Source organism: Gopherus evgoodei, chromosome 5, assembly GCF_007399415.2.
Source record: "Gopherus evgoodei ecotype Sinaloan lineage chromosome 5, rGopEvg1_v1.p, whole genome shotgun sequence".
NCBI classification, from domain to species: Eukaryota; Metazoa; Chordata; order Testudines; family Testudinidae; genus Gopherus; species Gopherus evgoodei.
The window spans coordinates 48,028,207-48,050,356 of record NC_044326.1 but is presented as its reverse complement, the minus strand read 5'-3'; the positions used below and the strand labels follow the sequence as shown (position 1 = coordinate 48,050,356).

Here is a 22,150-nt window from a genome sequence, read left to right as displayed (position 1 = left end):
CAATTTAAATATGAGTTTTACTATACACCTCTACCCCAATATAACGTGACCTGATATAACATGAATTTGGATATAACATGATAAAGCAGCACTCCGGGGAGGGGAGAGGGGGACGAGGCTGCGCACTCCGGCGGATCAAAGCAAGTTCGATATAACGCGGTTTCACCTATAATGCGGTAAGATTTTTTAGCTCCCAAGGACAGCGTTATATCAAGGTAGAGGTGCACCATATTTTTGTATAGACAAAGTGATCAGTGTATAGCAAACTGACGTAACAGTGATGTCCACTTTATTGTTTTTTTCCAGTTTCTGACTATAGATACCCATAAGGAGGCGCAACTAGAAAATCAGCATAACAATGACAGAAGGTGAAAAGGATTTCAAGGACACTACTGGGATTATTGTGAAAAGTTTTGCATGTGAAGAAAAGCCAATGACTTTTGGGTTTTAAATGGTTTCATAAATAAGAATTCCACTGCAGCTGCTGTTCACCATGTAGTTTTACTTGTTTTCTAAATCAAATCTGTGTGACATGGTGAAGGTGGAACTGAAGGGCAAAGGGTAAATAGGGTTCCTTACCATGCGTTGTTATCACAATATGCATCTTGTAATCCATAGTGCTCACAATCAATAGGGGAAGTGTGTATGAGTCAGGAGGAATTCCCTAGAAAAACAAAGACAAAACATGAATAGAAACACATCATCAAATCAGATGTGATTTTCACCTATGGGCATCTGCTCTTTGAAGGATTTCAGAGGAGCAGCTGTGTTAGTCTGTATCCGCAAAAAGAACAGGAGTACTTGTGACACCTTAGAGACTAACAAATTTATTTCAACATGAGCTTTCGTGAGCTACAGCTCACTTCTTCAGATGCATAGAATGGAACACACAGACAGGAGATATTTATACATACAGAGAACATGAAAAGGTGGAAGTATGCATAACAACAGGAAGAGTCTAATCAACTGAGATGAGCTGTCATCAGCAGGAAAAAAAAACTTTTGAAGTGATAATTAAGATGACCCATAGAAGGTGTGAGGAGAACTTAACATAGGGAAGTAGATTAAATTAGTGTAATGACCCAACCATTCCCAGTCTCTGTTTAGGCCTGAGTTAATTGTATTTAATTTGCATATTAATTCCAGTTCAGCAGTCTCTCTTTGGAGTCTGTTTTTGAAGTTTTTTTGTTGCAAAATTGCCACCTTCAGGTCTGTCACTGAGTGGTTAGAGAGGTTGAAGTGTTCTCCCACTGGTTTTTGAATGTTATGATTCCTGATGTCAGATTTATGTCCATTTATTCTTTTGCGTAGAGACTGTCCGGTTTGGCCAATGTACGTGGCAGAGGGGCATTGCTGGCACACGATGCCGTATATCACGTTGGTGGATGTGCAGGTGAACGAGCCCCTGATGGCGTGGCTGATGTGATTAGGTCCTATGATGGTGTCACTTGAATAGATATGTGGACAGAGCTGGCATCGGGCTTTGTTGCAAGGATAGGTTCCTGGGTTAGTGTTTATGTTGTATGGTGTGCGGTTGCTGGTGAGTATTTGCTTCAGGTTGGGGAGCTGTCTATAAACGAGGACTGGCCTGTCTCCCAAGATCTGTGAGAGTGAGGGATCATCTTTAAGGATAGGTTGTAGATCTTTGATGATGCACTGGAGAGGTTTTAGTTGGGGGCTGTAGGTGATGGCTAATGGTATACTGTTATTTTCTTTGTTGGGCCTGTCCTGTAGTAGGTGGCTTCTAGGTACTCTTCTGGCTCTGTCAATCTGTTTTTTTCACTTCAGCAGGTGGGTATTGTAGTTTTAAGAATGCTTGATAGAGATCTTGTAGGTGTTTATCTCTGTAACTTGCCTGTATAAGTGATTGCCGATTGGCACTGGAAAGTTTCTACAACAGGGGAGGGAACAAACCAGCTCTGCCAAGTAACCTTCAGCACAAGCGAGTACCTCCAGGAGAGTTGCTTAGAGATCTCTCTAGAGGATTTCCAGGAAATCTCATTGTGCATTAACACACTGTTCCATCATACTGCTTAGCTGCATAGGAGAATGTGAAGCACAAGCAAACACAACTAGTCATGTACATTTCTATCCCTTCATACATTTCTAGAATATACAAACCCAAAGGGTAGCTCTACCTCATATAACCGAGCAGCATCAATTAAAAAAAAATCACATAGTTCTCCAACTCGACCTTCTCATCCATGACTTCATCCTTGGGGTTGATTCTGCTGTCTGCCGTCTCCAGCCCCACTGAAGTGTCCATGGTACTCTTGGTAATGAAGATGGGATCTCCACCGAGGATGGTGTCCAGCTTCCTATAGAAGCAGCAGGTCTTCTGGGCAGCAGCAAAGTGATGAGTTTACTTCCTTGTCTTCTGGTATGCCTGCCTCAGCTCCTTTATCTTCTCATGGTCCTGATGTGTGTTTCATTCATAGCCCTTATCCAACATGGCACAAGAAATCTGACCATAGGTATCGAAGTTCCTATAGCTGGAGTGGAGCTGGAACTGCACAGCCTCCTCTCTCCAAAGCGCCAGCAGATCCAACAGATCCAGTGTGCTCTAAGTGGGAAAGCATTTACTATGTGGACTCACCAAGATCAGCTGGGAAGATGTGATGTGAGCTGTCCATGCTGAGCAAACAGAAAGTGGAATTAAAAAAATTCCTGGACCTTTAAAGTGGGAGGGCCAGAAGCCTGTGTACCTGGGTGTAGGGCAGTGAAGTTCTAACTGCTGAGCAAAGTGGTGAGGCTGGTCACTGTGGGGCATCTTCTGGAGCGCAGCATCTACACTGACACTTTGTCAATGTAACTTTGCAGCAAAAAGCTCTATGCCTCTTGCTGAGGTGGTTTTATTTTGTCAGCAAAGCAGGAGAGTTTTGTCGGCGAAAGGAGCATTGCAGTGTGTACATCCCCATTGTTTTGTCAACAAAAGCTGACTTTTGTTGACAAAACTCTGTAGTGTTGACAAGGCCTAAGGGTTCTGGCCCTGTGGGCAGGGTAGAGCAATAAGCAAATGCGAGCCATTCAGCCTAAGGTGGGTAGGCTGCCAACCCGGGGAGGGGGGGCGGTTGGAGATGACAGCAGGGGGTACGGGAACTTGGGCCCACCCTACTCCACTGGGTCTCTGGCAGTGGCGGAAGGTTCCATCACTAGGTCAGCGAGAATCCAACTGGACTAATGTCTGGTGTCCTTGAGCTACTTCCTATTACCCCTTCTGAGTGTACCTCTGTCTCCTGGGGTTCCTCCATCTCCCCAGTGTACATAGCCAGTGGCAGTCTCAGTAGCTGCTCTGGGTATTTGTCAGTCGACAGTTCTGACATCTCCTCTGGGTCTTTGGCACTGTGGAGCTTGGTCTCTGGCGCAGAGCTTGGCAGTGGGCGAGGGATATCTGCACCCTTCCCTGACTCTCTCACAACTGAGCTGTAGGGCCCGCCTTTTAAACTTCCTGTCTTGCCTTTCTGCTTCCAGTGGGTGGGAGGCTGTAGCTGGTTCGGCTCCACCAAGTGCAGTGGTGTCATCCCTCCCCATAAGGCTCAGGGGGAGATCACTAAACTTACTTTAAGGCTAAAGAAAACCAAATGAAAGGAGGTTGTTAAAATAATTTCTGCAGAGTCCAACTCAAATGGAAGGGAACTATTAGAAACAAGGATTCTGATATATTAATCCTGTTACATCTGGTTGACAGAATTGGAGCCTCTATTATGACTATCTTTACTTTTCTCAGTTTGTCAGCCCCAAACAGTTTTGTTGCATGGTATCTACTGGCCAGTTTTTGAGCAGCCTGGCTGATTTCTTTAGTGCCAGAACAGTTGCTGGTCAGAAGAGATAATTTACTGCATTTTTTGCTGCACATATGTGCAGCTGCATGTATAGTGATCTTAACTACCAGCTGCACACATCATGGCTGGGAGCATGCCGTGGCCTCCTGACCAGCACCCGAGCCCACCCTGCATATGTGCAGTGTGCTGGGACAGACACCAGCTAATGGGGAAGTGACTCCCTAGGCCACACCTAAATCCCTCCAAATCTATATAATTTTCAAAGATCTGAGCTCCTCCCAATAGTTTCCCCATCCCAGGGACCTGGCCCCATTCACAGACTGACTGCCTCAGAGGGGGCAACTCTAATAAGTCCATTAAGTTCAGTGGAGTTACTCCTGATCTACATCAGTGTAAGTTGAGGACAGTCACATGCAATGATTCTGCTGGGGTTCCTCTCAGCAGGTGGGCAAAGCTGAGCAAGAGATGGCGCGTGGATCTCCTCTCCTTTCTATATCACTGTATAGAGTACAGCCAGAAATCTGATGCTTGTGTAAGTGACTGAGCTTCTAGACCAGGGGTGGGCAACCTACGGCACCTGTGCCGAAGGTGGCATGCAAGCTGATTTTCAGTGGCACTCATACTGCCTGGGTCCTGGCCACCAGTCTGGGGGGCTCTGCATTTTAATTTAATTTTAAATTAAGCTTCTTAAACATTTTGAAAACCTTATTTACTTTACATACAACAATAGTTTGGTTATATATTATAGACTTATAGAAAGAGACCTTCTAAAAATGTTAAAATGTATTACTGGCATGCAAAACCTTCAATTAGAGAGTGAATAAATAAAGACTCGGCACACTACTTCTGAAAGGTTGCCGACCTCTGTTCTAGACAAATTCTTAAGGTTTGTGAATTCACCCATTTTTTCATATCAGCTGGTGGGTCCAGGGACAGTCACTGAGGGAACACACACTGGCCCTCCAAAAATAAAGTGTAGGGGCCATTCGTCAGTGCATCCACCCAACATCCCTACCTAGGGATTCCACCCATCCATTTCTACCTACCTCAGCACTCTGCATAATATTGCTGTGTATCATTGTTGGTACCTATGCATACAGCTTCTACACCCCTGATATAACCCTGTTTATGCTTTTGTTAGGTAAAGGTGTTGAGTGTTGCTTGACAGTTCAAAAGGTCATCCTCCTCAGGCAACAATGCAAAGTTCTGAATGCTGATCAGAACAGGAAACTGCCTGCTGCAGCTTGGAGCAGGCTTTGGCTTGTGTGCTCTTAGTTAGATGTAAGATTAATGGAAGTTATTTGAAACAAGTCCTCCTTGTGTTACTGTAAAAAAACACCACTACATCTTTGGTTATGGATGAGATCCACACATTTTATGTAGATAAATGTAAAGTAATGCACACTGGAAAACTGTATATAGACAATATGATGAGGGCTAATTTAGCTACAATTTATCAGGAAAGAGATCTTGGAGTCATCGTGGATAGTTCTCTGAAGACATCCACGCAGTGTGCCTCGGCAGTCAAAAAAGCAAACAGGATGATAGGAATCGTTAAAAAAGGAATAGAGAATAAGATGGAGAATATCTTATTGCCCTTATATAAATCCATGGTACACCCACATCTTGAATATTGCATACAGATGTGGTCTCCTCATCTCAAAAAAGATATACTGACATTAGAAAAGGTTCAGAGAAGGGCAACTAAAATTATTAGGGGTTTGGAATGGATCCCATATGAGGAGAGATTGAAGAGGCTAGGACTTTTCAGATATGAGAGAAGTATATAAAATCATGAGTGGTGTGAAAAAAGTGAATAAGGAAAAATTATTTACTTCTTCCCATAATATAAGAACTAGAGGCCACCAAATGAAATTAATGGGCACCAGGTCTAAAACAAATAAAAGGAAGTTCTTCACACAGCGCACAGTCAGTCTGTGGAACTCCTTGCCTGAGGAGGTTGTGAAGGCTGGGACTATAACAAGTTTAAAAGAGAACTGGATAAATTCATGGAGGTTAAGTCCATTAATGGCTACTAGCCAGGATGGATAAGGAATGATGTCTCTAGCCTCTGTCAGAGGATGGAGATGGATGGCAGGAGAGAGATCATTTGATCATTACCTGTTAAGTTCACTCCCTCTGGGGCATCTGGCATTGGCCACTGTCGGCAGACAGGATACTGGACGGGATGGACCTTTGGTCTTACCCAATATGGCTGTTCTTATGAGATTTCAAAATAGCAAATGTTGCAAAGTGTATGACTGTTACAGGAGAGAAGAAACATCTGTTTTAATACCAAATCAAACTTATCTATAGTTTTTGTTCATATTTTATATTCTTTTGCGAGTTTTATCTAATTGCACAACTAAAACTTAGGAAAACTCTCACTGTTGAAATGGAATGAAAATCCTAATTAGTGAAGTGAGTATAGTACTGAATGAGCTTGTATACAATCTAAATAGCTACTTACGAATATGCATTGAGTGGTGCTATTGCAGCATTGCATTTTTCTCTGTGACAGTATTCCCAAGTAATTGTTTCACCTGCTGGCCAATCCTCCTTTATGGTGGTCCAAGCAGGGAAAGAAAATAAGACAAAATAAATTAGTTCTGACTTAATGAAACTGTAGTATAAACAATTACTGACTGTGCCTTTGGATAAATTCCAGATGGAACTATTAGAATTATAGCAATAACCTGCAAATGTGTTTTCACTGGGAGGGAGCTTAACTATGGTGAGAGAAAATTATTGCAGTTTATTTAGCAGATATGAGATTTTAATGTAAAAGTTTTTCTTAAATAGTATCTGTTGTGTTTCCAAACTGATCTTTTTTTCAGGGCTGTTTCCTCTTTTCCATACTTCTTCAATATTGTTGTTCAACACCAGTGGAATCTTATAATGAAAAGAGAATATCTACTCTATGCCACGCTTTGCCTAATTTAAATAGTCCTCAGAACTAGGTGTTTTCCCAGTTTGTAGTACTAATGCAAAATTTTATAAATAAATGTAACATGTCTCTGCAATTTTCACATTCTACTTTCTTGTATCATTCTTTGTGTATTTTATTCCTACTTTTTGTACAGCTAAATTATATAGATACCATTGGTCTTTATCTCAGTATTGTCGACACCCAGTTTGCTGTGACTTTCACAATATTTGGTGTTTCTCTTAAAGCCCCAGTGCCTGGGGTCATTTGAATATGTGAAAGATTCAACTTTCTTTAAAAACACTACCACTCTGATCTGGTAGTTCTTTACATTCAGTTTGCAAGAATCCCATCCAGAATTATTTTTATTCTTTTAGGTTTTAAAAATGATTCTTCTGAAAGAATTAAAAATAAATTCATACAAATTGTACCATGTGTGGCAAGGCACTTCTTTCGCCTGACCCTAACAAGCACTTCCCCCTCTGGCGATGGTGGGCGTGGGGTAAATCAGCCCCACTCCCCTCTGGCAGCATTTGTCCTCACTTCCCCCTCTGGCGATGGTGGGCGTGGGGTAAATCAGCCCCACTCCCCTCTGGCAGCATTTGTCCTGCCCACTTCTGTGCTCCTTTGGCCATATTTCCTGGGTAGGCCTCAGGATAGGCCTACAGGATGATCATCCACCAAACAAAAGGGGAATAGTCCTGTAAACACAAAAATAAAGGGTGATACCTTCCCTTGCCTCCTCGCTGGGGCTGTCTCCATGTAGCTTGCCCCGGGGTGTCAGTCCTTCCCCTAACAGGCACTCAGGCTAAAAAAGTTTACTTCTCTGCTGCCACTAGCTTGTCTCTCTTGCCCTCCTGGTTTTAAAAGGTCTCAGGCAGCCCTTAACTGGATCCAGGTGTTTCTAACTGACCTAAGGTAACCCTTTCTCAGCTTATAGGGAAGAGGGCCTTTAACATTCTAGGGATAATATATCTGCCTTCTCACACCCTCTTGCAGCCTTCAGGCCTGACTTTGTCATACATGGCTATTTTCTTTAGAAAACAATCTGTTTTGTTTTAACAAAAATACCATGACTTATAATAATTTTTACTATAGCTGATCATGTAATGCATTGCAAATAAATTATCAGATTAATTTAACCCTTTGTACTATTCACAAATGTCTACAATCTTGATTTCTGTTTGTCACAAGTATTCACCACATAGTTTAGATTAACATAATTTCAGACTGAGTTGTGTGCAAATTATTCAACTTTGACTTTTTGTTGTATATCATTGGACAACTAAATCACATGTATTGCCTCTGCTCCCTAATTGGATTATTAAAAGTTTTAAAATAGAAGAATAATGAATTCTAGCTCCTTGAGAATTAAATTGGCAAAGTAGAACATCTGGTCCCATGACTGTACACCATTAACGGATCAGTATGTACCGATAGTTTCTAGACAGTGATATCTGAGGGTGAAACTCACCCCTGTGCAGAAGGCACCACTTAAGTGGGTCAAAGGACCAATTTGATATTTGGATGCTAAGCTGGGGCCTTCCCCCTTAAGTTTCATTCTTGGATATATTCCCGATGCCCAGGTATTACCTGGTAACGTGGTTCCAACATGCAAGTTTGGTCACTAAAAAATTAATCCTGCAAAAATGGAAAAGTTGATCCCCATCGCAGCTAATGAATGACTGGCAGAAAATTCAAAGAAATTTGGGCTGACTGTTTAAAGGTTTGTTAGTAACATAGACTCTGAAGATAGCTATGTTGCTTCCCCTCCCCTCCCTTATCCTAACCTTCTTTATTTACTTTTAAAGCAGTACTTTATTTATTTTGTATATTATAAGAGATCTAGTATTTTGATAAATTTGTTGTATTTGGAAAAATTAATGGAAAATTATAAATAGAAAGCAGAATTCACCACTTAAGTCCCTTCCTTTTCTTCCTCTCTCACAGATGTAGAAGTTTCTCATCTGCTGTCCCGTAACCCCTCCACTTACCTAGTGACAGCATCCCATCCCATCTCCTGATTGCTCTAGCACCTATTCTCATCCTCTACCATACACTTCTTTTTAATCTCTCTCTCTTTGTCCCTGCCCCCACCCCTAGCTCTTTCCCTTCTATGATGGGGTTTATAGACCCTACACTCAGGTTAAAAGTGTGGTAGAAGGGTACTGGGCGAAGAAGCTGCTGGGCATGATCCCCATGAAGGATATGCTTAAAAGGGAGCTCTGGTATTACAACATGAGGGGAACGTGGAGGAGAGCCTGGCTACAAGAAGGCAGACAGACTGCAGCCACTGAGGCGGAGCAATCTAGAAGAGAAGGACTGGGGCTGTGAATAAGGCTTGACAGGGATCCATCTTCCCCCTTGGCTAAGAGGAGGGAGACCTGGACTCTGAGAGTGAGCTAGGAAGCAAACCTCCTCTCCTAAGCTGATGCCCTGAACTACTGAGACTGTGGAAGCAGAAGGCTGGGGGCCATACCCCAAATTGAAGGGAAACAGGGAAAATAGAAAATGGCCCAGGGGAGGCTGATCTGGAGTGGCAGCCAGAAGGGACTGAGCAATCCCTCACTTCTCTCCCATTGGGCCCTGGGCTGGGATCCGGTGGAGAGGTAGAGCTTGGGTCCCACCTCCTGAGAGATCCTGGAGGACCGGGGAGAGGGAACAAACTGTATCTTGGCAGCCATGCCCTTGGACTGGCCAGAAGAGTCACCTCAAGGTTTGGAGAGACTGTTTGGATGCAGTATGACCACTAGGCCTGCTGGCCCCAAGCAAAGCCTGCTACTCTCTCAGAATACAAGCATGCTTTAGTCTCTCCTGTTTTAAAGAAAACCACTCTTGATGCCACTTATCTCTCCAACTGTCACCCCACCTCCCTTTCATCTTCTGAGCTCATTGAACACATTGTTTCCAATCGCTATTGAGGTCTTCTCCTCCAGTGCCATCTTAGACTCTCTCCAGTCCAGCTTCTGCCCCTTGCACTGCACTGACATCATTCTCATCAAAGTCTCTAATGACCTCTTCCTAGCTAAAGCTCAAAACAAGTGCTCCATCCTCATTCTCCATGACCTATCAGACGTCTTTGACGCAGTTGACCATGTTCTTATTAAAATCTTGTCCTTCCTTGCCTCCCATGATTCTGTCCTCTCCTGGTTCTTCTACCTCTCTAATCATTCCTTCAGCGTGTTCTTTGAAGGAATGTCCTCATCCCCATCTACCTTTCTGGATATTTCGGGATATTTTCTTGATCCCCTTCTCTTCTCACTTGACACCTTATCTCCATGTAATCTCATCCCCAAATACAAATTCAGCTACCACCTCTATGCTGGTGACTCACAGATCTACCTCACCTCTCCAGGCCTGTCTCCTTCTGTCAAAATTAAAATCTCAGCCTCTCTCTGACATCTTCTTGTGGCTGTCTAGCTATCAGCTCATATTCAACATTGCTAAAACAAAGCTCATCTCCCCCCCCACACTCTAAGACCTCCATGCTACTTCCATTCTTGATCACTGTGGAGAATACCATCATCTTGCCTGTCACTCAGGGCCATTACCTGGGCATCGTCTTTGACTTGAATCTCTGTCTAGGGCCTCACATTAAGGCTTTAATCTAAATCATGGTGATTCTGTATGCATAACATCTAAGATACAGCCTTTCCTGTCTATTCACATAGCTACTACTCTTGCTGAGGCTCGCAACTCACATCTGGATTACTGTAACATGCCCCATTCATGTCCGTTCAGAATGCTACTGCATTCTCTGACCTAGCCCATCATTTTTACCCATCTTTTTGCATCCTTCCTGTGGCTCCTCCTTCTCTATCACATCAAACACAAGCTACCTATCTTCACTTTCAAGATCTTTCATCACCTATTCCCATCCTACCTATCATCTCTCATTTGCTATAGAGGTATCAACTCCTGCCTCTGATTGGCCCATGATACCTTTTTCCAGCGCTTATTTGTTAGATTTTCCAGTAAGCGCATTTGTACTTTCTCCCATGCTGCCCCTCACAGGTGGGAAGAGTTCCTTGTAAACATCTGCAAAAGTACCTCATTATCCTTCTTCAAACTCTCTGTTTCTGTTGTGATGCCTGTAAAAAACTAGCCAATTGTTTGGCCCCTGGTGTGCTGATTCCTCTGCATACCAGGCTGACCAGTATTATCTTCTTGTTTCCTTGTACTCCCCCATCTATCAATCTGAATCCATCTATGGTCTCCTGTCTTATAATTAGTTTATAAACTCTTTGGGATAGGGACCATCTTTTTCTTCTGTGTTTGTACAGCCCCTAGCACAGTGGGTTCTTGTTCAAAGGCTAGGGATCTTAGGCATTATGTAAATACAAATAAGAATAAGTCCCATCTAGGACCTATTTTTATTACTTGAATAGGATTTATTTGGTGCAGGACTGGATCCGTGTGCCTGGCTTGCCTGTAACAAGTATATATAAATATAAGGAAATATTGTGATATCTCCAATATCCCTGTAGGGTAGCTTAATGACTATTGACTTTTTAATGGTGATCCATAATCTCTTTTCCTTAAATTCTGTTAATTCTATGTTACTGCAAATCTTTCACCTTCTCTCCTTCTGCAAATATGTGTGTCTTTCTGTTAAATATTTCAGGCCTGATTCGTCACTGTGTTACTGCAGGTTAGTGCCTGTGTAACTCCACTGATTTCAAAGGAGATATACAAGTGTAAAACTGGAGCAACACAATAGTGAATCAGGCCTTAGTCTTTTGGGGTTGTGTATTCATTAGATTGACATGTTTTGGAGCTTAACATGTTTGCTTTTTTATGTGAAGATGGAATACTATTTGCACACTGACTGTATGTACAATAACCCTTTCTGCTTGCATTATACTCTGTCATTAAAGACAGTAACTTTACATATTTTAACATAATACTTTTTATTTAAAATGTACATAATAAAAATTAGGCATGTGTGTCTTTTTTTTTTTTTTCACAAAATTAATCAAGAGAAAGAAATTGTTTACCCAGAGTGGATATGTGCTGAATAATCTATAAAGCAAATCTAGCAATTTGGACCTATAGTTAGTATGTTGTTATTGGCACATGTTTACATATTTTAGGATGTAATGCCCTATTGGTTTCATATTCTGTTTCTTTTTTTTTTTATGTATAAGATCTTAATAATAAAACAAGGGATGGCTAGCACCATCAGTGTTGACATAATTAATTTGAATTGTATTTCAGGCTTGTGACAAGAAAGTTCCAAAGAATCACAGCACTTGACTGTCCCCATTCAATAATTAGTAAAACACTAAAAGCTCTCAGCAGAAATTTCTGACCCTGTGACAGGATTCTTGCAGACTGAGAAATCGCCAATATCCAGGGGGCCTGTGTTACGGGTACAGAACTACACAAATCTAAGATGGGTATTTTGTGAATTATAGCCCTGTTACTAGTTCTTGAATCCTGAAGATAATTCACTGTGGTCTCTATTTCTTCCAGTTGATTTAATTCTCTATTACTTCTCAATAACCAAATGTACAGCAGGAATTTGATTCAAGAGTGCATTTCCCATTGTTTTGCATTTTCCATATTGCCTGAAGTACTGTCATTAGTATAATGTAACACTATATACAGACTGCCAAGATCAGTGTTATATAGGGCATGATTTCTCTAATGTGAGCCATTTTCTAATACCAGAGCCCATGCTTGGTATTCTGCCAAGTCTCTTTTAGCATGTTTTTACATATGATGCAAATTCACATTAATATTATTTTGTTACACATGTTTGTAGGAAAGAAAATTATGAAAAATGGAAGAGCGAGTGGTGAAGATTAGGCATTTTTTCTAGGGCTTGTAAAATAATAGCTAACAAAGAAAAATGTGAGAAAACAACATGGGAACTGAAAAAATTAACAAATAAAATTATTTGAAATTATATTTAAAAATATAGGAAAAAGGAGACAATAAGAACTGTGTTGATTTTTGTGTACTGCAAAGTGGTGATTATATTGTCAGAACAAATTACAATAATAGGACCTTTGACAATGAAGCAGGAAAAAAATTAATATAAGTTCTGAATAAAGATTTCTTAAAACAAATTATTAGGACCAAGATTCTCAGACATGGATGTCTTAAATTCATATTTAAGCATCTTCGTAAGTGGATTGATTTTCACATGTGCTGAGTAACTGGAAGCTCCCACTGAAATCAGAGGTAACGCGGTCTGTAAATGTGATTAGCTCCTTAACTGTGGTGATTCTTGCTTCCATGTAGGGCTGGCTGGAAAATGAGGTTTGGGCTTTTGTTTTTGTTACGAAGCAGAATGGAAACAAGACCTTTCAAAAATTTTGTGGCAAAAAAACAGGAGTGTGAGTGCGAGCAAGAGAGAGACCCATTCCAGAATAGCCAATAGTCTTGTGTTTAGGGCATTCACATGGGACGTGATTCAGAGCAGGGACTTGAATCTGGGCTTCCCACATCTTTCTCTCGATCTCTCTCATTGAAGCTATCTCACTTTGTATAAATAATGAAATATTCATTGGTTCAGAGAAAGAGAGACTGACTTTATAGCATAGTGGTTATAGAGCTCACTTGGGACATGGAACATTCAGGTTCAAGTCACTGCTCCAGTTCAGCGAGAGTTATTCTGGCATGGGTCTTCTTATTCAATCCTAGACCTGAGAAACTTTCTAGATGGAATTTTTGTGGAACCAGAAATGTTTTCTGTGAACGTTTTAATTTTGACAGATCAGCATTCTCTGATGAAAACACATTTAATCGAAAATTCCCAACCAGCTCTACTTGCATATACATGATTAATCTTATCATCATCAAATTTGATATGGGAAAAGAATTTCCCTTAAAGGTCTGAGGAGAGATGCTGCTGTCCTCTGTCTTTTTCAGGTTGGTAACTTCTTTCTCAAAGTCAAAAATTTTGCAACCACCTTCTGTTTACTAGAAAACTAAGAATAAAATATGTATCTATGATGACAATAAGCCTATCTAATGTATTTGTTTGGCTGTTTTGAGAATTAGACATGCAATACTTAACCTTCAAGAGTAAGGGCATGCAAGGAGTAAAGGAGCAAGGTTTTCTTTGCTTAGTTTGTAAAAAAATGTTTAATGTCTCGTGACCTTACCTCCCCCCCACTTGCCTTTTATGAGCCCCCTAGGATTGTGATACACAGGTTGAGAAAAACTGCTCTACAGAACTAAACTAGGGTTGTCAATTAGGTTCCAAGTATGCTGAATTCAATGCACTTCTTGTGCTTGTAGTAGGCATTGGTAGATGCTGATTGTTCCTAACTTGTCTTTCAATGTTTCTATATTACATTTTCCCCACCCTCATTTCCTTTCTTCTTGTATCTTCCAAAACAGGTTTCTCCCAACCCTCTGGAGTGTGTAGGAAAACATTTTGGGAGGAGGTACCATGTCAGTGTTCTGGCTGTCTGCATCTCCCCAGTAAATCATCTTCAATGTATTTCCTTTCTGTTTGGTTGGATGTGCAATGCTGCAGCTTGCCCTCATTTTTATGGTTGCCTTGTGTAACCTACTTGCCAGGAAATGGCACTTTTCACAATAGGCATAATATTTTTTTTAAAAATTACAGATTTATTACTAATAAGTCATAAACACTAGACAGTTTTTGGACTAGTTGATTTCCCTGGAAGATGATGACTTGCCAGTAAAACAGTTTTGCTCAGTGTTTTCCCCTGTAGGTAATGCTATATTTAATAAAAAAAAAACCCTTGTGGAAAAGCAATACATCCAAAAAATATGCATGTGTAATATCCTGAAGAAAAGATTAGATTGGATAGTGGTGTCCATTGTCTGACCTATCTCATACCGAATAAATTCCCCTCTTTATATATCTAGACAGGATTACTATGTATAAATCAAGAAGCAGTAATTAGAAATGAATGGATGAAAGTCCCCACCCAGATGGCTTTCCTCAAGGAGTCCTCATCACCCATGCCATCTTACCTTTTCAAAAAGGCGTTTAGGTGAAAGATATTGTAAAGACTGTCTTGATTCCAAGTTTACACCAGATGGAGTAACTATGACACAAGGTTTTCTTTTAATTGTTTTTTTTTTTTATACAAAGCACTTATCACTCACAGGCATGTGGTCCTAATCTTAAAGATAAATCGATTCATTCACTTCAAATACCACATAACCATTCACACACCATTGAGCTTAACACTATTAAAGGGTAATTACCCCGAAGGAATTGTGCCTGTTGCAGCATCATTTGTGAGTCTTTTTATCATACAAAGGCAGGTAAAGAGATTAAAATAAAAGGCTTCATCAAGTGTGCAATCACATACACACTCTTCGTTTTGAACTGTCCATGTGTTCAAGCAGCAAATAAACATTCCTGAACATCTGAACACTTCTGTACATAATAAGATCTGACTGTACTCAGCCCACTATCATATGTTTTGTTGATGTTAGGCAAGTGAGATCCCTCTCCCCTGCGCTGAGTACAGTAATACAGAACTAGAATTATTATGGATAAATCATTTTGTCCTTTTATCATTTGAATATAATAAAACCTAATGGAATAAATCAAGGGACATATCTTGCCTTTGCCCATTTTCATAATCCTCATGATATTTTTATGATTCTCGCCATTTCCTTTAGTTCCTCTATAATGGTTCCTTAAGCACTTTGCTATTACAGCTTTTGACTTATAGCAAACACTAAGGTTACAGTCAGGCTTTTGTTATAACCCTCTCTTTTCACATATTCAAACTTTCTCGGAGATTTTCCTTTTGAGTTGAATGTTTTTAACATAGCTTCACCCAATGATGATTTTAAAAAACACAAACTCTGTTTCACATTTTTGAGTTACTGGAAGGCAAATGATTGTAGTCCTGATTTTCCTTTATGCTAAGGCTCCTTTACATTGCCCTGACAGAGTAAAAGGGCCCTAATCACATTCCTGCCCACTTTGAGATCTCTTTCCTCTCAGAATAGTGTATAAGAGTCTTAATATAAATGAGAGTTAGGGCCATATAATGTTGTCACTATAGTAAGATCAGGATGAAACCCTGGCCCCATTCACGTCAATTGGTATTTTGCCATTGACTTCAATGGGGCCAGGTTTTTACCCTAACACTTTTTGCACATAAATTTCTTTAAAAAATTGATGAACTTTTGGGAGCAGATCCTCAGATGTTGTCAAAACTTTTTTTTTTTTGGATGAAAAATGGCTTTTTGATAAAACAATTTTCCACAAAAATATTTTAATTGAAAATGTTCAGGTTATCATTGAAAAAATCAAAACTCAACTTTCTTCCAGTTTTTTTAAAAAACTGAAAAAAAAAATCACACTTTGATATTTGTTTTTATTGTTTGACAAAAATGGCAAGTATTTATTAGAAGTGTTTCATTTTTTGTCAAAAAAAGTGCTAGAAAAATCATTATTGCCTGATCTGCTCTATTAGCTAACACTTTATCTAATCTGTGTATTTAACAGAATTATTTGTTTCCTGATAGGTTTTCCATTACTGTATATTGGACACAAGTGATGTGTTGAATATTTTTTTTATTTTCAAATGATCATGATATTTATTTCCATCTCTGTATTTATCCATATGTGTCATATTCAGCTGTAACTTCTATACTGTGGAGGAAATAAGATTCTTCTGCTCCTAACACCCTTTTAATAGTTCATCAAAATAGAAAACCTGAAGTGTCTTGATGATCTATGCATATGCTTGCAACTTTTATGAGAACTCTGCAGTATAACAATCTCCTGTAAAAGCAAATCTACTTATAAACAAACAGAAAAAACTTGAGACATACTGTATGAATAAAAGAACTGTGAGTGGAGAAGAAAGATCATTATCAGTTTCACTACTGTACACACAGTAAAAGCAACATTTCAAATAAATGTAATAGGCTGATTTACAGAAGCTCAGAGAGGGTGTGCACTAAACAGAGAGACTCTCCAAGCCAACTCCTTTCTTCTCCAGTGCATCTGCAGAGGAAGCAGGCCAATAATTTGGATTTGAATATGCTCACCCTAATTTTGAGTCTGATCTATTAATGTTTAAAAGAAACAAATATCTGTCCTGAAAAGTAAAATATGAATAAGTGGTAATATCACAATTCTTCTAACATTTCCAACTTGACATTTTTTTATTGTAGGAAACAGAGCTTGAGAGAATCTTCTGTAACCTGTTCAGATAGTTTAACTTTTTCTGTTTGTGAATTTTCCATGAGTAGCTGTTTTTTCAGACTTATTTAGAGAATGTTTTCTGCTAATAATTCTTGGTCTATAGATTGTGGATAATTTATTGAAATATTCATTATCTGAAATTCCATATTTGAGCTGTGTTGGTTTGCTATAGTTTAACATATAGGACCCAAGGGATTGTTTCTGTTTCCAGTCTGGATGAGCATAGCTCTTAGAATCAGGTTTTCAGTACAAGTAATTACATTTAGGAATCCAATGTTCACTTTCCATGAATATTTTGTTGTAATGTGGATAGTTTTATCAATCATTTTTGTCAGTACCTTTGTTTGATAGAATCTACATGGAAAGCAAACAAAGAGGGGGGCATGAACACAGGCAAAGCATGTTCCTTTTTTTTTTATCTGAGCAAATATCCATGCAAAAAAAATGTTCACCCAAGTCTACTATGAAGTCTTGTGACCTACAAAACTGCCCTTCTGCCTCTCTGGTAAACAACCCAAGGGAGATTACGTAGATGTGGTAGACATCACAGACACTAATACTAAACAAGTGTGTGATAAGAATCGGCCCGAGACTCTCCATTAGTAGCATATATGATGCTACCTATAGAACAGCATTGCTTTGAGTCAGGTGCTTCAGTGCAATGGCGACATCTACAGAACACAGAACTAGTGGACATTTGTTAGAACAGAGTAAGCCAGAGTTTTCTATAACATAACCGGAACCCTAGAACCATTTTTACTTAAGCAAAGGACAAGTTTTGCAAATTGTATGGCATTATTTTCCTAATACTCCAACAATCTAGTTTTCCATAATAAGCTACTTGGAGCATAATGGCAAAATAGCTCATTTAAACATGCCTGGAGGGATTTCTCATGCAGATAATCTGTCAACATTATGCACATTTCATTGCCTGCAGAAGAATCCAAGAGATGAATTTATTCTTGACATGGAAATATATTTCAGTAGGGAGACTATTGTGTTAACTTCATATTGAACAGAAAGTTAGGTCCAGACTCTCAGTTGTAATAAAATGGCTTAGTGCTAGCAAATAAAATGAAGCCACACCATCCTATGCCAGCTGAGAATCTGATCTGTAGTTTACAAAAGTGCATCACAAAATAGTGTTAAAAATTGTAAAAACAGAGCCTAATTTTCTGTTTAAGTTGCTGTCTAGTTAATGTTTATGATTTTTTTTTTTTTTGCTTTTTTTAGGATCACCTCAGAGAACAGTGTCTCCCAAACAAGAACACGAAGAAAGGAAGCATGACAAAGTCACAGACAAGGGAAGCGAAAGTGGGACTTCCTGCAATGAGTTGTCCACCTCTAGTTGTGACAGCCATTCAGAGGCTAGCACTCCTCAAGAAAATGCTGCTAGCACCCAACAGTCAACAGCACACCAGCCAAATACTCTAACTTTGGATCGTCCATCAAAGAAGGCCCCAGTGCAGTGGATGCCACCTCCAGACAAACGCAGGAACAGTGAACTCTTTCAAACTCTCATTAGCAAGTCTAGAGAAACAAATCTTTCTAAAAAGAAGGTATGTGAGAAGCTGAGTGTTGAAGAAGAAATGAAAAAATGTATTCAAGATTTTAAAAAAATCCATATTCCAGATTACTTTCCAGAGCGCAAACGGCCATGGCAGTCTGAACTCTTACAAAAATATGGGTTATAGTTAATTGCCTCCCTCATGAAGTATCTCTGGTGCATTTGATGTTTATTAAAGTTGCCACTATCCTACTGCTGTCCTCCTTATGGTCCACTCTGCAGTCAGAGTGATTCCTGCTGCTTATTTCTTTCTGTGAACAGTGGATGTTGGATAGTACACGGTTTCTTAAAAAAAAATTAAACAAATACAAGATGAATCTGGTCTAAACCATTTTATATTAGTAAAACAAAATGTGCATGATCAAGAAAGTTGGTTTTCACACTATAATCATCTGGGATTCATTGTCAATTTGTAACTCATCAAATAAAAAACCCAATCATCAGATCACTGCTCACTTTATGTCATCAGTAAAAATTACTCAACCTTGCTGTGGATGGAGAGAAACAGGGTTTTAAATTTGATAGAACTGGTTACAGAACCAAATCCGAATACTCTTTCAATGTTAATGCAATAAAGCAAATATCTGTTTTGCATGAGCACAATATTACAAATAAATCACACAAGAACAAGAGGTTTGTCTGTTGCTTGGGTAAATATTTGTTTAATGCCAAGCCTATAAGCGTAAAATGTCTTGGGGATTGAATTTGCAGATCTGTGATTTTTTTGTGTGTACAGTGTTCTGTATGTAAGGATGGTGTAAATATGCCTTATACTGTTTCATTATTGCACCAACATTCATCTATTAGTACTTGTCAGAACTATTTCTGTGAAATGCAAACTTAATGGCAGATTGTGAAAACTGGTTTGATGATCTGAAAGTTTCTGTTATCATGTTAGTCAACAAAATTGGAGAAAAATAAAAAAGACATTAATGTATTTATTAAAAAGAACCATCTGGTAGATTTTCTCGGCTATCATTGTCTTCTTTGAGTAGATTTAAGGCTAATTGTTACAATTTGTTTTGTGTTTGCATAATACTTCAACTCTGTTACTGAAAAAAACAAAAACAAAGAAAATATGTTTTAACAGCCAGTAAGTAAATGTTTGGGTGCTAGAGTTTAACTGGAGTTTTTGACAGACACTCAGTAAGATCAACAGAACCACATTACTGATTTTAAAGCACACAACCAATTATGATAAAGATCTCAACTAGGAGTGCACTAACGAAATACTTTAACTGACCAAACAAAAACCAATTGGAAAACTCCTCTTAAAATATTGGATTTCAAAATGTCAATAACCTGGTGTACTACACTTACAAATGATGAGGTTAGTATGAATATTCAACTCTAGAGTAGACAAAAACTGAATTCATAAACCAGATATGAAAATCAATATCTTTTTCAATATAACATAAAATCTCTGGTTAAAACAAACATGTTTTGAATCTATAAAAGTGTTGCGGAAGCATGGAGGAGAGCTTCAAAAGAATTGGCAAATGTGTGCATAAGTGTTAATAATTATTAATACTATTATTATACTCATATATATATATAGAGAGAGAGTTATGAAGATCTACAGATGTTCTTGCAGTAATGTAAGAAGACACAATTCTGTTCTTAATAATCATTTTAGCTAGATTTAGTAAATAAAGGTTGCAAACACCAGGATCATCCCCATCACCTTTGCAGCCTATGAGTCCTGTGATATAGAAGGTCATTTTTAATGAAAAATTGCATATTCTTGATAGCAGCTCAGCCACTTCATTCCTTCAGAAGGCATAATCACTATGTAAACCTAGTAACTATCAAGATAAAGGTCTTATTTATAATGTTTAATTCACTCCATGGGCTGGGACCAGAATGTCTAAAAGCTCATCCACAGCTCCAGGATGAAGATCACGATCAACAAGTACACTCCTCTGGCACAATGGAACTCTGTCCGATAAGAATAAGGCTTGTCTTTGCAAGAGACAGAGATTTCTTGGGGTCTGGTCTGGTTCTGTGAAATGAACTCCCCCAGGAACTAAGACCCATCACAAACCTCCTCACTTTCCGCTCCAAGTGCGAGATACATTTCTTTGACCCTGCCTTCTCTAACATAAATACATAGCATCATATATATAACAAAATAAAAACCCAACAAAAATACCAGGAGAACCACATCAAAACAAATATAAGCTCCTGGGAACAAGGTTTTCAAAAAAGCCCCCAAGGCCAGATTTTCAGGTGCTCAGTGCACATAATTGATTTTCAAAAGTACTCAGCTCTGAATAGCTCCAATAGTGAAACTTACGGCCAGATGTTCAAAAGAACTCATCCAGTGTGCTGAGCCCTTCTGAAAATCTGGCTTTTTATTTTGGTGCCTAAATAGCAGAATTCTTGTGAAAATCTGGCCCCAGTTGCTATGAGAACTGTTGTCCAGAGAGACCATCTTTTTCTGTGCAATATTGCCACAGTTAGATTAGTCAAAGTCCTCGAACTTTGAGTCCCTTGTATACGACGAGTGAGGCGTTCATTGTGAGGAATCCTTGACTTTGGAATTCACTTCCGTCCACAAGTAAACATGGTCAAAACTCAGAATTCTGTTCAAAGGGAAACTGACATTTAAAAAAAAAATTGTACTGAATTGGAACAAAAGATAAAATTTTGAAATTTTCCACGCAATCAAATTAAATACAGCTGTTTTGGATCAATCAAAATGTTTGATTTTGATTTCAACTTTTTTATTTTTATTTCATTATTTATTTTCAATTTTATGTATTCTTTTTGCTTTATTTTATATTAAAATTAGGATTTAGTGCATTTTAAGTTATAATAATTGGTGATTGATATTTGGTTTATTTGGTATTGTAATAGATATTGTCATGGATAGTGGGTATTTTAAATGGTATTCTAAATTTTAACAGAGTCCCACATGGAGCAGTTGTCAGTCCTATTCTATTTAATATTTATATCAACAATCTAGACAATGATTTAAAATATTAGCTGGTACAGTTTGCTAATGACACAAAGATTAGTGGGGTACTAAATAATTAGGAGGATAAATTGCTGTTACAGAGTGATCTGAATTACCTGGTTAAATGGTCAGAAACCAGAATAATACATTTTAATTCAGCCAAATTTGGGTTAATACATCTGGGAACCAACAATGTAGGTTATTCCTATCAGATGGGAGACTCTATTGGAAAGCATTAATTCAGAGAAGGACTTCAGGGTTACCATAAATATTTGCCTCAACATGAGATTTCAGTGCAATGCTGGGGCTAAAAGGGCTAATAGGATCCGTGGATGTATAAAAAGGGAAATATCCAATAGCAGTGGGGATATGATCTTGTCTCTGTAAACAGCACTAGTAAGACAGCTAGTAGAATAATGTGTCCCATTCTTCTGTCTACACTTCAAGAGGGGTGTTGTAATACTGTGGAGAGTTCAAAAGAGGGGCCACAAAGATGATTCAGGCAGGAGCTGGAGAACAAGCTTTACAATGTGAGGATTAAGGAGTCAGTTTATTGAAGAGACTGTTGAGATGTGATTTGATCACTGTGTGTTTAGATACACATGGAAAATATAGCGGCTTTTCAGACTTGCTGACAAGAAGCATAACAAGATCCAATAGCTGGAAGGGGGACAAATTCAACCTTGAAATAAGTCAAAATTTCATAGCAGTGAGGATAAACATTGGAACAGCTTGCCAGGGGAAGCAGTGGACT

General features: G+C 39.0%; 1 protein-coding gene across 1 annotated transcript in view; it reads left to right on the top strand.

Annotated features, from left to right (window-relative positions):
- KCTD8 (potassium channel tetramerization domain containing 8) overlaps window positions 1-19,380 on the top strand; it is a 160,381-nt gene extending 141,001 nt beyond the window's left edge. The window contains exon 2 of the mRNA XM_030565549.1: window positions 18,104-19,380. Coding sequence (XP_030421409.1) covers window positions 18,104-18,564 — 461 coding nt within the window. The 3' untranslated portion in view covers window positions 18,565-19,380. The remainder of the gene's footprint in view (window positions 1-18,103) is intronic.
- Window positions 19,381-22,150: the final 2,770 nt, after the last annotated feature.